Source organism: Anser brachyrhynchus (genome assembly GCF_964034855.1).
Source record: "Anser brachyrhynchus genome assembly, chromosome: 9".
NCBI classification, from domain to species: Eukaryota; Metazoa; Chordata; class Aves; order Anseriformes; family Anatidae; genus Anser; species Anser brachyrhynchus.
The window spans coordinates 18884375-18897916 of NC_137703.1; the positions used below are offsets into that span (position 1 = coordinate 18884375).

Consider the following 13542-nt stretch of genomic DNA (forward strand, 5'->3'; position numbering starts at 1 on the left):
ACCAATACGCAGCATTTAGAATCAGTGGGCAAAGGACCAGCCTGTCACACCTGCCCCCCATCATGCAAAGAAACCAAAGAGAAGCACACTCGGACCCTCACCCTGGGCCCACCACCACGGCTGCACAAGCACCAACATGCCCCCCCCACCTCCAAAAAGCTGCTGCCCCCTGTGCTGCCGGCCCAGGGGTCGCTCCACAGCCTCACTAGAGGCTGCACGGGATGCTGGGCTCCCGGGGGGTCCTTTTGCTGCCAGAAGGGCAATTTGCAACCATTACGGGTTTGATTTTAAAAAGGATTTGTTTTCCCACAACTGAAAATATTAAATTTTAATTACTTGGGGGGAGGGGGGGGGGAAGGGCGTAGGCTGGGTGCAAAACCAATGGTGAAGCATTGAGCAGATGCGAGAGGAACAACAGAGGGCACCAGAGATTTGACTGTCCCGAAGAGGAGGTAATAAATGAAGCACTTTTGGGGAACAAGAGTTCATTGCTGTGTTTCAGCTCTTCTGAGCTGTTGTCAGCAGCTTCCTGGGTGGTCGTGCCCTGCGCAGAGCGTCATCCTGCACCCATAGCCGCGGCAGATCTCCTGTGCCACTGCGACCTTCCCAAGGACCAAACCAAGCAGGCAGCCCCATAAGAAGCAGGTAACTTTTCATTCTTCCTGCACAGGTGTGTGGCAGTGTGCTCTGTTTCCTCAGTTCTTGAATGAAGCGCTACCCAGGGCTGTCCTTGTTATCATACATTGGCACACAGGTGCCTCGGCTTCCTCCTGCCTTCATAGACGTGCTTTGCTGTTTGGCACCCACTTGTGCTATTCAGGGAGGTTTCCATCCCTTGCTGCGGTATTGTACCAGTGCTTCTCACCATGCACCTGCTGCAAGCATAGGGACACTGCTCCAGGCACACCGAAGCATGAGACTTGGGAGATTGTCGCAGGCTCAGCAGGCTCGTGAGGGATTTGAGGGGCTCAGCTGCTACTCGGGGCAGCTCTGTGCACGCAGAGAGTGGTTTTTCCACTGCAGGGTGGTCGCAGTAGGCTGGCAGGGAACAGCTGGAGGGTATGTGGTAGGACCTGGGAAGCTGGCAGCTCAGGAGAGCCAGGACAGTGGTTGCATGGTAGTCCCTCCATAAATTCCACCCTGAAAATTGCAATGTCCCGGTATTTCTGTAATGCCACGGCAGCTCTGGTGCTCGGGCAGGTGCTGAGCTTTCTTCTGACATTGCTGGATCTGGCTCCCAGTCACAGATACTAAAAACATTTCACTTAGTTCATGCAGTCATACACTTGCTCTGCAGTTTAGATACTAAGATTCAGAAAGCGCTGACTTATAAGGCAATGTATTTACAAGAGATGATAGGAATCTGTGTGTTTTCTTTCCCTGCCTCACTGTATGCTCTTTCTTACAAGCTGCAAACTGAGTCTGATTCATCCTCCACGGCAGCCTTGCTGCTAGCAGCTGCCCTGCAGTATTTAAAGGAATACTAGGAGATGATAGTCTTGGATTCGTGTCTTTTGCTCTGGTAGCATTTTGGCTTCCTATTCTGAAGGTTGAGATCAGACAGGTGTGCTCATTTTCCTTTCTGTCTTTTGAGACCAGCTGGCTACCTGCCGGGGCTGGCAGTGCCCGTGGGGGGCCATTCCTCCCTGCTGCCCCCAGGAGGAGCAGCCGGGTGCTGGGGGCCATCCCCAGGAACAAAGCCACCAGGGCTATGCCACGGCCAGAGGGGCTCGAGTCCTGTGTGGGTCTGTGGGCCTGACAAGATCCACCGAGCCCATGGGGTGGCTTTGGCAGCAAGGCAAGGGTCTTGGAAAGCGAAAGGGGAATGTTGCCCAGCTCTGCTGTGAGCTGCCTTAGTGCAAGAGAGACAGTAGTTCTCCAATAGGGACTACGAAATTGTCAGCCTGCTTTGGAGACTCTCTGCTGTTGCCAAAACCCTGAAAGGAAGCTGGAGGGAGGGCAAGCCAGGCCTGAGGTCAGAGACAGGCTGCCACCCCACAGCAATTGTAGGAGGGGTTTCCCTCTGCAGGTTTGTGTCAGCTGGTGGAGAACAGCGCTGCTTTGGTGGCTGAGGGTCTGCCCATGCACCCTCTCCAGACACCCCTGGGTGGTGTGTGCAGGGCCTTGGGGTGTGCTGCATGGCACCTCGTCCCGCCAACAGCCCCCGCGCGTGGGGCAGGGGGGCGAGGAGCCGCAGGGCCATGAGCGAGGGCACTGCAGCGGGACCCGTCCCCGAGCTCGGTCTCTCACCTGCACCCTTCTCTTGCAGGGACAGCCCACCATGGAGAACTGCACTGATATAAACAGCACGCTGCAGAACGGTATTTTGCTGTTTCAGCTGATCGTCTACATCCCAGTCCTCTCCTTTGGGTTCCTGCTGAACACAGTCGCCTTCTGGGTCTTCTGCTGCAAACTCAAGAGCTGGACTGAGACCAGGGTGTACATGATCAACCTCATGGTCACAGACTGTTTCCTGCTCTTTGCCCTGCCTTTCATGATATATTTTACCAAGAACAAACATCCCATAGACGACTTGTGTTTTGCTGTACAGATGATATATTTTACAAACAGGCCTATGAGCATCTACATCATCATGCTGATTGCAATCGATCGATACATTGCAATCATATTTCCTCTAAAAGCAAAAAGTCTTCGATCCCCACTGAAATCAGCTTCTGTCTGTGGGTGTCTTTGGATAATACAGATAATTTATTCCTACTCCCAGCAAAAATTTCAAGAAAGTAAAGAAAAGTTTTGCCTTCAGAGACATTCTACTGAACCTAAGTATTTAACGTTATTCACCATTTCCTTTGGATATTTTATTCCTCTAGTGATTATAATTTTTTGTTCAGTAAAAGTCATCAAATGTCTCAAAAAGAAGATGGCCAGCAGCTTTCATGACACAATGTTAATCCAGAAAGCGCTCCACATTGTTTCTGTGAATTTGTGTGTGTTCACCGTATGTTTTTCACCTGTCTACATCACACTGCTCCTGCGGTTCATAGCAGAGGTTGCTAAAGCTTGTTCTCTGCTCTCAAAACTTAGAGTCTCTATTCAGATCTTTTCATGCTTAGCAAATATCAACTGCTGCTTGGATGCATTTTGCTATTACTTTGCAGCCAAGGAATTTAAGGAATTTTCCTCTCTGCTCCCCACGTGTATATTGAAGAGGTCTAAGGTGAATCAAAGCCAAGAGTCACAGCAACCCACTGAGGAAGTTACGTTATAAAAAAAGGTTTAGTGCACCATAAATGTCAAGAGCCACAGTGCTGCTGAAGTTTTGAGGGAATGGGGCTACCTACAGTATTTGCAATCCTGGGTATAGGCATACCTGCAAAAAGGGGTCTCCTAGTCAAGAGGGAGCTCCACATGGTATGGAGAACAGATGATAAGGCCATTGTTTTGGCCACGTGCTTATTTGTACATATCTTGCAGCTAAACATAAGAAACTTAGCACCTTTACAGCAATGCATAAAACAACTTCTACTACTGTAATTTTTGGTCACTGAGGAAAAAAAAAAAAAAGGAAAAGCCACTGTAATACAACGTCAAGTCTAATATACCTGTGTCACTCACATCAAAGAAGTTATCTGTGCAGTGGTAGTTTCCCGCCTAGCTATAAAACGTCAACGCCTAGAGCTATGACCAGGATGCAACTATCACTGTGCGTGGGGTAAACCGCAGGAGTCAGGTAGTGGCATGACACTATCGTCCTATTCCTGCCATGTAACACTTTTATTAGCTTACAGCAACACCTTGATATTTGTAAGACAAAAATCATTGTGGGTATAAATAAAGCTATTACTGCAAAGTATTGTGGGCCACATAACAGACCCTTAGGAGCATAACATAGCATGTGTATATCAAGTATAAAGCTGTGAAGACCTCATGTCACTTAAATGACTTCCATAAGCCCTGGTGAAGGCTTTCTGCCATGTTTCAAAAGGGTCAAATCTTTAATGAGTGTCCTGTCTGGTTAGAGGTGAGCATAGAATCATAGGATCATTTACGTAATGAAAGGGGAAAAGACCATTAAGACCATCAAGTCCAACCGTCGTGTAACACTACCAAGTCCACCACTAAACCATATCCATAAGTGCAACATCCACGTGTCTCTTACATACCTCCAGGGATGGCGTCTCCCTGGACAGCCCATTTCAATGCTTAACCACCATTTCCATGAAGAAATTTTCCTTACGCCCAATCTAAACCTCTCCTGGTGCAACTTGAGTCTGCTTCCTTGCATCCTATCACTTGTCACCTGAGGAAGAGCCTGACATACACCTCGCTGCAACTCCCTTTCCGGTAGTTATAGCATGCGATGAGGTCTCCCCTCAGCCTCCTCTTCAGCAGTCTAAACAACCCAAGTTTCCCCTGTCACTCCTTCTATGCCTTGTTTTCTAGTCCCTTCAACAGCTTCACTGCTCCTCTCTGAACACGTTCCAGGAGCTCAATGTCCTTCTTGTCATGAGAGGCCCAGAACTGAACATAGTTCTTGAGGTCTGAGCTCACCAGTGCCAAGTGCTTTGCTGAACTTTTTGTAAAATCTAAAGTGCTCCGAGGCTTATAACTAGGCAGTGTACTTGTTGGTACAAACAGTAAATATTCTTTTGCTAGAAGAAAAACAAGACAGAAGTAGTGGAAAAAGTGTGCAAACTGCTCTTACACTGTAAGTGATGTCCGCTAAAGTCAGCAAGAGCCCTTTGCATCAGGCCTCACAGGGAAAGGCCTCCTGACTTCAGCTGTGGATTTTCTACTTGTTATCATAGTTTCATATGTTGCTTTTGTAAGTGAGTTGGACCCAGCAAGACCACACAGCCTTTAAACAAATTTTAAAATCTCTTTGAAAAACACAGGGGTCCGCATGCATTCCTGCATTACTGTCTCATTCCTAAAAGGTTACCACCCCTAGCAATGCCTAGGAAAGGGGCCAAAGTTGGAAGTGAAGGGCCTGGTGGATCCAGCTGGAGGCAGTGCTGAGGGAAGAAGAGGTGGATGCAGCTGGGAAATCTGAGCTGGCTCTGACCCTACCGTGTGCAGGTCCAGCCAGGACCGTCCTCACCTCCTGTCTGCACAACTGATGGTTCTCAATTCACCCAGACCCTCCTATCCGTAGCCACTAATTCTGACACCCGCACACTGCACCTGAGTACCACTCACTCAGGATCCTGTGGTTTTGCAGGTTACGGCACCCGCAAGGCTTCTCAATTTTTATTTTTTTTTTGGAATCAACCCTCCCTAAACATCCATGGGACAAGGTATTTGAAGGTAAAGGAGCCCTAGACAGTTGGTTAGTATTCAAGGACTGCTTCTTCCAAGCTCAAGATCAGAGCATCCCAACAGGTAGGAAGTCAAGAAAGAGAGCCAGGAGACCTGCATGGTTAAACAGGGAACTGCTGGGCAAACTCAAGTGGAAGAGGAGAGTCTACAGATTATGGAAGGAGGGGCTGGCCACTTGGGAGGAATGTAAGGCTGTTGTCAGGGGATGTAGGGAGGCAACTAGGAAAGCTAAGGCCTCCCTAGAATTAAACCTTGTGAGAGGGGTGAAAGAAAAACAGAAAGGGCTTCTTCAAATACACTGCAGGTAAAACTAACACTAGAGGCAATGTAGGCCCACTGATGAATGAGGTGGGTGTCCTGGTGACAGAAGAGAAGGCGGAGTTACTGAATGCCTTCTTTGTCTATAATGTCAGAGGCTCTCCTGAGGAGCCCTGTACCCCTGAGGCCCTGGAGGAAGTTGGAATAAAGGAGGAGTTTGCCTCAGCGGATGAGGACTGGGTTAAGGACCGGTTAAGCAAGCTGGACATCCATAAATCCATGAGTCCCAATAGGACACACCTGCAGGTGCTGAGGGAGCTGGAAGAAGTCATCGCTAGGCCACTCTCCATCATCTTTGGTAAGTCATGGGCATCAGGAGAGGTGCCTGAGGACTGGCGGAAAGCAAATGTCACTCCAGTCTTCAAAAAGGGCAAGAAGGAAGACCCAGGTAACTACAGACCGGTCAGGCTCACCTCCATGCCTGGAAAGGTGATGGAAAAACTTATCCTTGGCGTTGTTTGTAGGCGTATCAAGGATAAAAGGGTCAATAGGGGCAGTCAACATGGCTTCACCAAGGGGAAGTCATGCTTGACCAACCTGATAACCTTTTATGAAGACATAACCAGGTGGATAGATGATGGAAAGGCAGTGGACGCGGCCTATCTTGATTTCAGTAAAGCATTTGACACTGTCTCCCACAGCATCCTTGCAGCTAAACTGAGGAAGTGTGGTCTGGTTGATTGGGTAGCGAGGTGGACTGAGAACTGGCTGAAGGAGGAAAGGCTGAGGGAGCTGGCTCTCTTTAGCTTGGAGAAGAGGAGACTGAGGGGTGACCTTATAAACATTTATAAATGTGTAAAGGGTGGGTGTCAGGAGGACGGAGCCAGGCTCTTCTCAGTGACATCCAATGACAGGACAAGGGGCAGTGGGTACAAGCTGGAACTCGCAGGAGGTTCTGCTTAAATGTGAGATGAAACTTCTTCATGGTGAGGGTGACAGAGCACTGGAACAGGCTGCCCAGGGGGGCTGTGGAGTCTCCTTCTCTGGAGACATTCAAAACCCACCTGAATGCATTCCTGCGTGACCTGATCTAGGTGTTCCTGCTCCAGCAGGGGGATTGGACTAGATGATCTGTCATGCTCCCTTCCAATCCCTACCGTTCTGTAAATTCTTGTATCCTCTGCAGGTGCAGGAACCGAGGTACATACACTGTTATTTCGGGCTAAAAGCTACTGCCTTCTGCTTACATTTAAACCTTCAGACGCAAGCTTTGGCAGCCTCCAAGGGACACCTGCAAGCACCGAGTCAGTCGGGAAGCACCGGCTTTGCCGTGCCCTCCCTGCAGCATCTGCACAGAGATGCACAGGCTGAGCCTTTGGGTGCTGATGCTGCAGGAGGGGCCACAGCACAGAGCCCCCCCGTGAGCGCACTATCTGCCGCGGCTCAGTTCCTGTGCGGCTCTAAGGAAGGGGAAAGGGGAAACAGGCTCAACAGCCAGGGTCAGTCATGCCGTGGGGCCAATGCTGTTAACCTAACACTGCTATTTCGCAGGCTTTCCATGCTAAAAATAGGACCCATGTGCTCTGCTCCCAAACCCATAGTTTCATCTTGGTCAAGATCTGTTGTCGCAACATTGCGTCTTCCTGTGAGAAAGTGAGAGAAGAAAACACACCAGATGAGGCTCTGCGGGGCAGGGTGAGGCAGTGCCCTGTGTCTCTCTGCCCATGAGGAGGGGGCGCCAGTTCCTCCCTCACCTCTCCTGAGGCCCTGTCCCACCACCACGTGCCAGCAGCGGGAGGCAGAGAACTCCAAGACCTTCCCTTGCCAGGGAGGGAGGCAAGAGCCCCTCCAACCTGGGCTGTCCTGGGGGGCTTTCCCGTGCTCACTGATAGACATGGACAGCTCCATGGGAAGGGCTTTGTTTGGCTGGGAGTCAGCTTCAAGCAGGACATCAGGCAGAGCTTACAAGGGACGGAAGACTGATTGTGCAGTACAGAAATAATTCTTAGAGTTCAAGAAGTGAAAAGATCACATAGCTCTTAGCAAGAATCAGGTTGATGGATATTGAAACTGCAGACATTCTCACCTTAAATATAAAAAGCTTTCTACACACACAAATTGCAAGAAAAGAAGTGAAATCACCTAGTACTGCTGCTAATAAATACAACAAAGCTGTCCAGGTACAACCTAAAATCTACCTGGCTACTTTGTCACAGCTTTCTGTAAAGACGAGGAACCCAAGAAGTCCAGAATTTTGAAGAAGTTGGCACATGAAATCTCACAGCAGAAACAAGGCTTTCGAATAAGTCAGCCAAAATAGGGTCTGAGCGCAGGGACTAGCAAACGTGGTCCCTTCTCTAGGAGGGGGAAGGCTAGGAAGGATCTAGCCAGTAGCAGCTGTGCTATGCTCAGACCTGAAAACTGCAGTTTCACATGTCTGAATAACAACATAATGGCAAAAGTGACTAGTGCTTCACCTTGGAGGAGTGTTTTGCCCCACTGGCTTCTTTCAGTAAGAAAACCCCTTTTCCAGCCAAGGCCTGGTAGGCTGGTGTCAGTAAACATCCCTGGGGAGCACTGTGTGAGCTGCAATGCATTTCATCCTGGCACTGCTACTCAGCGATGCCGTAAGCCCCCAGACCTCCCTGCTGGAGAGCTGCCAGCGAGGAAGTGAGAAAACAGCACGAGCGTCATCGGTGCCGTGCCACGCAGTGACAGCTCACGGGGCTGAGGCAGGCTGAGAGCTGTGGAGGCAGGAGAAAATGCCAGGCGAGCACATCGGGTTGTGGCAGAAGTGGTAACACCTGCAGGGGGACGGAGGAAGGGCTCTGTGAGCAGCCATGGGTGCCTAGAGGCTAGCTGATGGGCGGCCAGGGCACGGGACAGAAAACTGCAAGGATCCTGACCCAGCGGTGTTCAGGAACCACCAGGAGACATGTGAGGTCTCTGCAGATCTCACTTTGCCGTAGCTTTGCCTACCAGTAGCTGATGATGAATTGCTCTGCCATATCCTGGTGAACTGGCGCATCATGGCCACCTGCTTTGTGCCTGCTGACACAGTCCCTGCCTTGAAGCCTCTCGGGGCTGGCGATAGAAGTAGCTCCCCTTGCCTGGTGTAGGGTGACTGCAGCACTGAGCTGTGAATGGGAAGCGTGGTGCTGGAGGGATGCTACCATCTGAGCGACCTCCAGGGTTGATTTCGATTACCTGTGGTTAATACTGGTAGTGATTGCCTTGCCATAGACCGTAGGAGTGTGCATCATCCTCAAACGCTGTCCGAAAAAAATAAGTGGTTTCTGTACATTGCTGAAACTATCAAAACTCAGGAACTGGATCACTTTGAAAACAACAGTACTAACAAGGGTCATGACATGGAAATGATGGTGGTTAGGGATCAAAGAGCTGGGTGTACTAAGAGGTCAGCAACTACCTATAAGCATTCTCCAAGGGGAAGCCACAAGAAAGGCAAGAGAAACCTGGAAACCTTAGGAGAGGCATTTAGCCAAGCTCCATGCTGCCTGTACATCGGCAAGGAGTTAATCTCAAAGGCTGGGTTGTAGAGTGCAGACTGACAGTGCACAAATACCCCTAGAAGTTGCTCTTAGACCTGGAAGCAGATCCTAAGATCTTAGAACCAGAAAGCTGGAAGCGTTTGCTCAAGACAGCTGGTACCAAGAGCAGGACCTTTGAACTTGCTGAACAAGAGCTCAGATGAGCTTTTCTTGCAGGTGGAGTTGCAATAGGATGGCCATCGAGGAGCCCCTGGCCAGCAGGCACCTGCACCCCAGGGTAGACACAAATTTGGCAGGTCACAAGGTCACGGTGCCACGTTCTCTCAGAATTGCTGGCTGAGGAGGACTATGGGAGACGAGACCATGATTCAGACTGAAACCGAGTTATGAAAAACTGTCTGCAAACCACAGCCCTCACCTCTCCAACAGCTCTGCGAATGGGACCAGGGCCAGCCGAGGCTGCTCTGTCCTGGGGCTCAGCACAGTGACAGCGGATGGCAGTCCCGATGGCAGAGAGACGACCTCAGGGATCCTCCAGGACATTTCCCCTCCAAGTGGGTGAGGAAGGCCGATGGGCATCGCCCAGTGAGACGTCGGGCACTGAATGAACCCAAGAAGAACCCAAAGCCACTCCATCACCAGAAGAACTGCTGCGGAGCCACATGGCAGACAGGCTCCTCAATCAACAGGGGGTGGTACAAGCCATGGCAGTGGCAACAAGAGGAAGCTCAGCCCTGGGGAAATGCGTTGAAGAGGGGCGGGGGTGCTTCCTCCACCAGCCGTGCTGCTGCCACAGCCACCAGCGAGTGGTCATCGCAGAGCACCTTGCTGGTCCCATGCCAGGAGCACTGCTGCAAGGGCTCATCACACCTGCAGGCCACCCCGCAACGGGTCAGGAGGAGCAGTCAACCTCTCCGAGGACAGTGAGCAAGCAGGTAATTCCTCCTGGCTATTTGCTGACACAGTTATTCGAGCACTGCAAAAGGCATTGCCTATCCCTATCCATGGTGGGACACCTAAATGGTGGCAGAGAAACTGAAAGAGGGCTAGACACTGTGTATTTTCAAAGGCTCCTTTTGATATTGGCCACAATAGACGTGCTTCGGATGCTTAAGGGCAGTCTTAGCCTTTGCTCAAAACTCATTCCTTGCATCCAAAACACAGGGCTGCTGCAGGTATCAGCTGTAGCCCATTGCCTCACCTCTGAAGAGGAGGTCTCACAGCAATATCACTCGGCAGCATGATTGATTTTCAAAGCTGGTCAAGAGACGCAGCTCTTGTAGATGCTGCACCACTGCCCTGGAGATTTTTAACCCAGGATATTTTTGAGCCCCAAGAATCTGCACACATGGAGCCAGGTTTCCCTCGCAGGAAACTCCACAGACATCGCAGAACTCCCATGGTTTTTCTGACCGTGAAGGGTCACAGCTAGAATATACTCCTGCATTAACTCCTCTGCAGCAGGCGGGTCAAACAGCCCTTACACGCTGGGTGAAGAAAACACCCAGCAGACCAGATACGTACAGCTCACTACTTTATTTCACATGGCTGCTGATCACAACTCTCGCTGTGTATTTTTTTTTCCCCTTGGAATTTGGCAGATTGCTCTAACGCTTCTAAGATTAAGATCGATTTGCACAGTCCTTAAAAAGCAGCATGCAGCCCATGGCATTCTGCTTCTTCCTGCAGACTACTAAATGTTACCACTGAATAAAGGATGCAGTGGCAGCTGAAGTAATAAGAGATGTACTAATAATTGCTCTTACCACTAATAAGAAGTGATGACAGCTCAGGACTGAAGGAGAGGACAGTTATCCCTTTGCAGCATCTCTCCCAGAGCATTTTGAGTGGTGAGGATGCCAGCTGGCTTCTCATGAGCACCACGATAAGGAGAGGGATGAGACCTGGGTTGAAGCATACCCTTCTCATTAAAAACAGGCTGTAACAGCCCACAGAACTCACAGCCGCAGGATCCCCCCTTTTCTGGCTGTTCTGAGTCTGGCAAAAACAGAGGCACAAGCATTTTCCAGTGGTGCCCTCTGCAAGCAGTTTGCCCTGCACAGGATGCAGAGTCTGCTTTTCTCTCCTCCGTGGCTGAGGTCCCTCTCCTTCTTTATCCCATCGGGTACCCTGCAGACAGTTCTGCTCTGCAGCAGCATCTCCACAGTCTAGTTTTCACTGTGGTAAAGTTATGAGGCTCATGAAATACTACCCAAATTAATCACCAAGTTAGTCAAGAGTCTAGCATCTAAAAGGTTTAATCCGCTTTTCCAGGAACTGTGCCTCTTAATATCACCACAATGAACCAGAACAGCTGCAGTATCACAGCTTATGAAAACTTTCCACTTGTCCAGCTGTGTGTTTACATTCCAGTTTTGATTTTGGGCATTTTTCTGAACGTGTTGGCGCTCTGGGTGTTCTGCTGCAAGCTCAACAAGTGGACAGAAACCAAAGTATACATGGTCAACTTGGCTGTGGCCGACTGCTTGCTGCTCTTCACTTTGCCTTTTAAAACATTATCCAATTTCCAACAGATGAAGGTAGGTAGATGGTGTCTGATTCTGGAAAGTGGCTATTTCATAAACCGCTTAATGAGCATCGGTATCATCACTGTCGTGGCAGCCGACCGGTACCTTGCCATCAAGTACCCTTTGAAAGCCAAAGCGCTGAGGTCACCCCTGCAGGCATCTTTTGCATCTGGATTTCTTTGGATAGTCTTCATCTCTGTGATTTTCCTTATTAAAATGATAGAGAATCGAGAGCAAGATGAACTTTGTTTCGAAAAATCCTCTGTTAAGCCCTCAGTAATCAGTCTGTGTGTTATTATTGGAGGGTTTTTCATACCACTGATCATTGTGATTTATTGCTCCATACAAGTCATTGCAGAACTCTTGAAAAAGAAGAATGAAAACTGTCATGAGAAAAAGCTCATCAGGAAGGCTGTCTACATTGTGACTGCAAACATGGCAGTGTTCATCATATGCTTTTTGCCTCTTTACCTTGGACATCTCCTTCGCTTTATAATGGACTCCATCAGCTCCAGCTGCCCTGCGATACAGAGGGTTAACAACTTCGTTCACCTTGCCTCGGTCCTTGCAAACACAAACTGCTGCCTCGATGCTATTTGTTACTACTTTGTAAACAAGGAATTTAAGGAAGCATCTCCCAAGCTAGTGAGGTCCAAATCTGAATCCACTGAAGATGCTGAAATTCAGCTTCCCATGCATTAGAGTAAAATGTACGCGGCACACATTTTTGGCATCTCCATATGCAACTGGGACTCGATAAAAGGCTCAATATTAACACTGAAAGTGTTGAAACTTTTCTTTGTATGTGAGTGTGATGGAGGAACTTTCTGCTAATGGGAAGGATTCAGATAAATGAAAATCAGCCCTGATTCAGACAACCACAGCAGCCCATATCATGATGCAACAATCTAGATTGCCACTACAATTCTCTGTCATATGCAAATTTGAGTAAAATGGTAGACTTCTACTGCAAAAACTCGAATTTTCCCCGAAAACCCCGAACAAGTACAGACAATGGTAAAAGTTTCTTCTGTCCATCCCCCTGCCTAGGGCCGGCTTTTATGCAGTTGTGACAAAGAAACAGATTTTTTCAAGTATCAGAAAACCAAACGAACCCAAAGTGAAACAACTGCAGAAAAAGGTGGATGTTTTTATGTAACAGGTGTCTTTTCTTAGTAATAAATGCAAAATCACAGTAGCAGAGGCACATTCAACCTGCTTTGGTCAAGTTTACAGCATAATTCAGACTATACAACAGCTACAAAATGATCATCAATTACAAGCAGAGGTCAGAAGAAACTGCAATTACTTGTACTGGGGGAAAAGCTTCACATTGAGTGCATTTGAGTCAAATGACGTTAAAACTACTATCCAAAGAGCTGGAGTGGCTGGGTGGGAACAAGGACACTGTAAATGGAGTCTGTTCAACATTATAATGCAAATAATTGTCTAAAGAAAGTAGCAACACGTTTTTCCAAAGTATCCAATGTAAATAAAATTGTGTTACCGGCACAGAGCACCATCTCTTAATGAGTTAAATGGAAACAGTGGGGATCTAGTGGTTATGGGATCTGCTTGGTCCCCAAGGAGGGAGCTCATTGCCTGTGCTGTCCAAGCTACAGAGACTGGGATCTTCAGAGGCAGCGCATTGCAGGCCACCCCGTAATGCATATACCTGCAAAGAGCTGAGTAGGCAAAATGGCTAACCAACCCCCCTGTAACGATGCTCAGACAACACACAGATGTCCCGAGATAGGATGTAGAAACCAGGTGCACACCTCCACCCACATCTCCTGAACGTGGGCCGGGTTCCCAGCTGCCTGTGGGCACTGGGCTGAGCCCTGCTGCCACCGCAGCAGCTTCACAGCCCCACACCCAGCACAGCCTCCACATCTCCTACTCAAGGCACATGCTGAAAGGAGGAACCCCCCCTCAAGGAGAGGCCCTTTTGCAGACAACCGCTG

At 49.1% G+C, this 13542-nt stretch overlaps 2 protein-coding genes and 1 long non-coding RNA gene across 3 annotated transcripts in view; 2 read left to right on the forward strand and 1 right to left on the reverse strand.

Annotated features, from left to right (window-relative positions):
• LOC308200075 overlaps window positions 1–13542 on the reverse strand; it is a 66130-nt gene that overhangs the window by 2105 nt on the left and 50483 nt on the right. The window lies entirely within an intron of this gene.
• On the forward strand, window positions 227–3814 carry LOC308200066 (G-protein coupled receptor 35-like). The gene is made up of 2 exons (XM_080605158.1): window positions 227–645; window positions 2270–3814. Exon 2 carries the CDS (start codon window positions 2282–2284, stop codon window positions 3227–3229), a length of 948 nt encoding a protein of 315 aa, XP_080461284.1. The 5' UTR covers window positions 227–645; window positions 2270–2281; the 3' UTR covers window positions 3230–3814.
• LOC308200068 (G-protein coupled receptor 35-like) lies at window positions 9655–13138 on the forward strand. Its single transcript, XM_080605160.1, has 2 exons — window positions 9655–9985; window positions 11325–13138. Exon 2 carries the CDS (start codon window positions 11351–11353, stop codon window positions 12278–12280), a length of 930 nt encoding a protein of 309 aa, XP_080461286.1. The 5' UTR covers window positions 9655–9985; window positions 11325–11350; the 3' UTR covers window positions 12281–13138.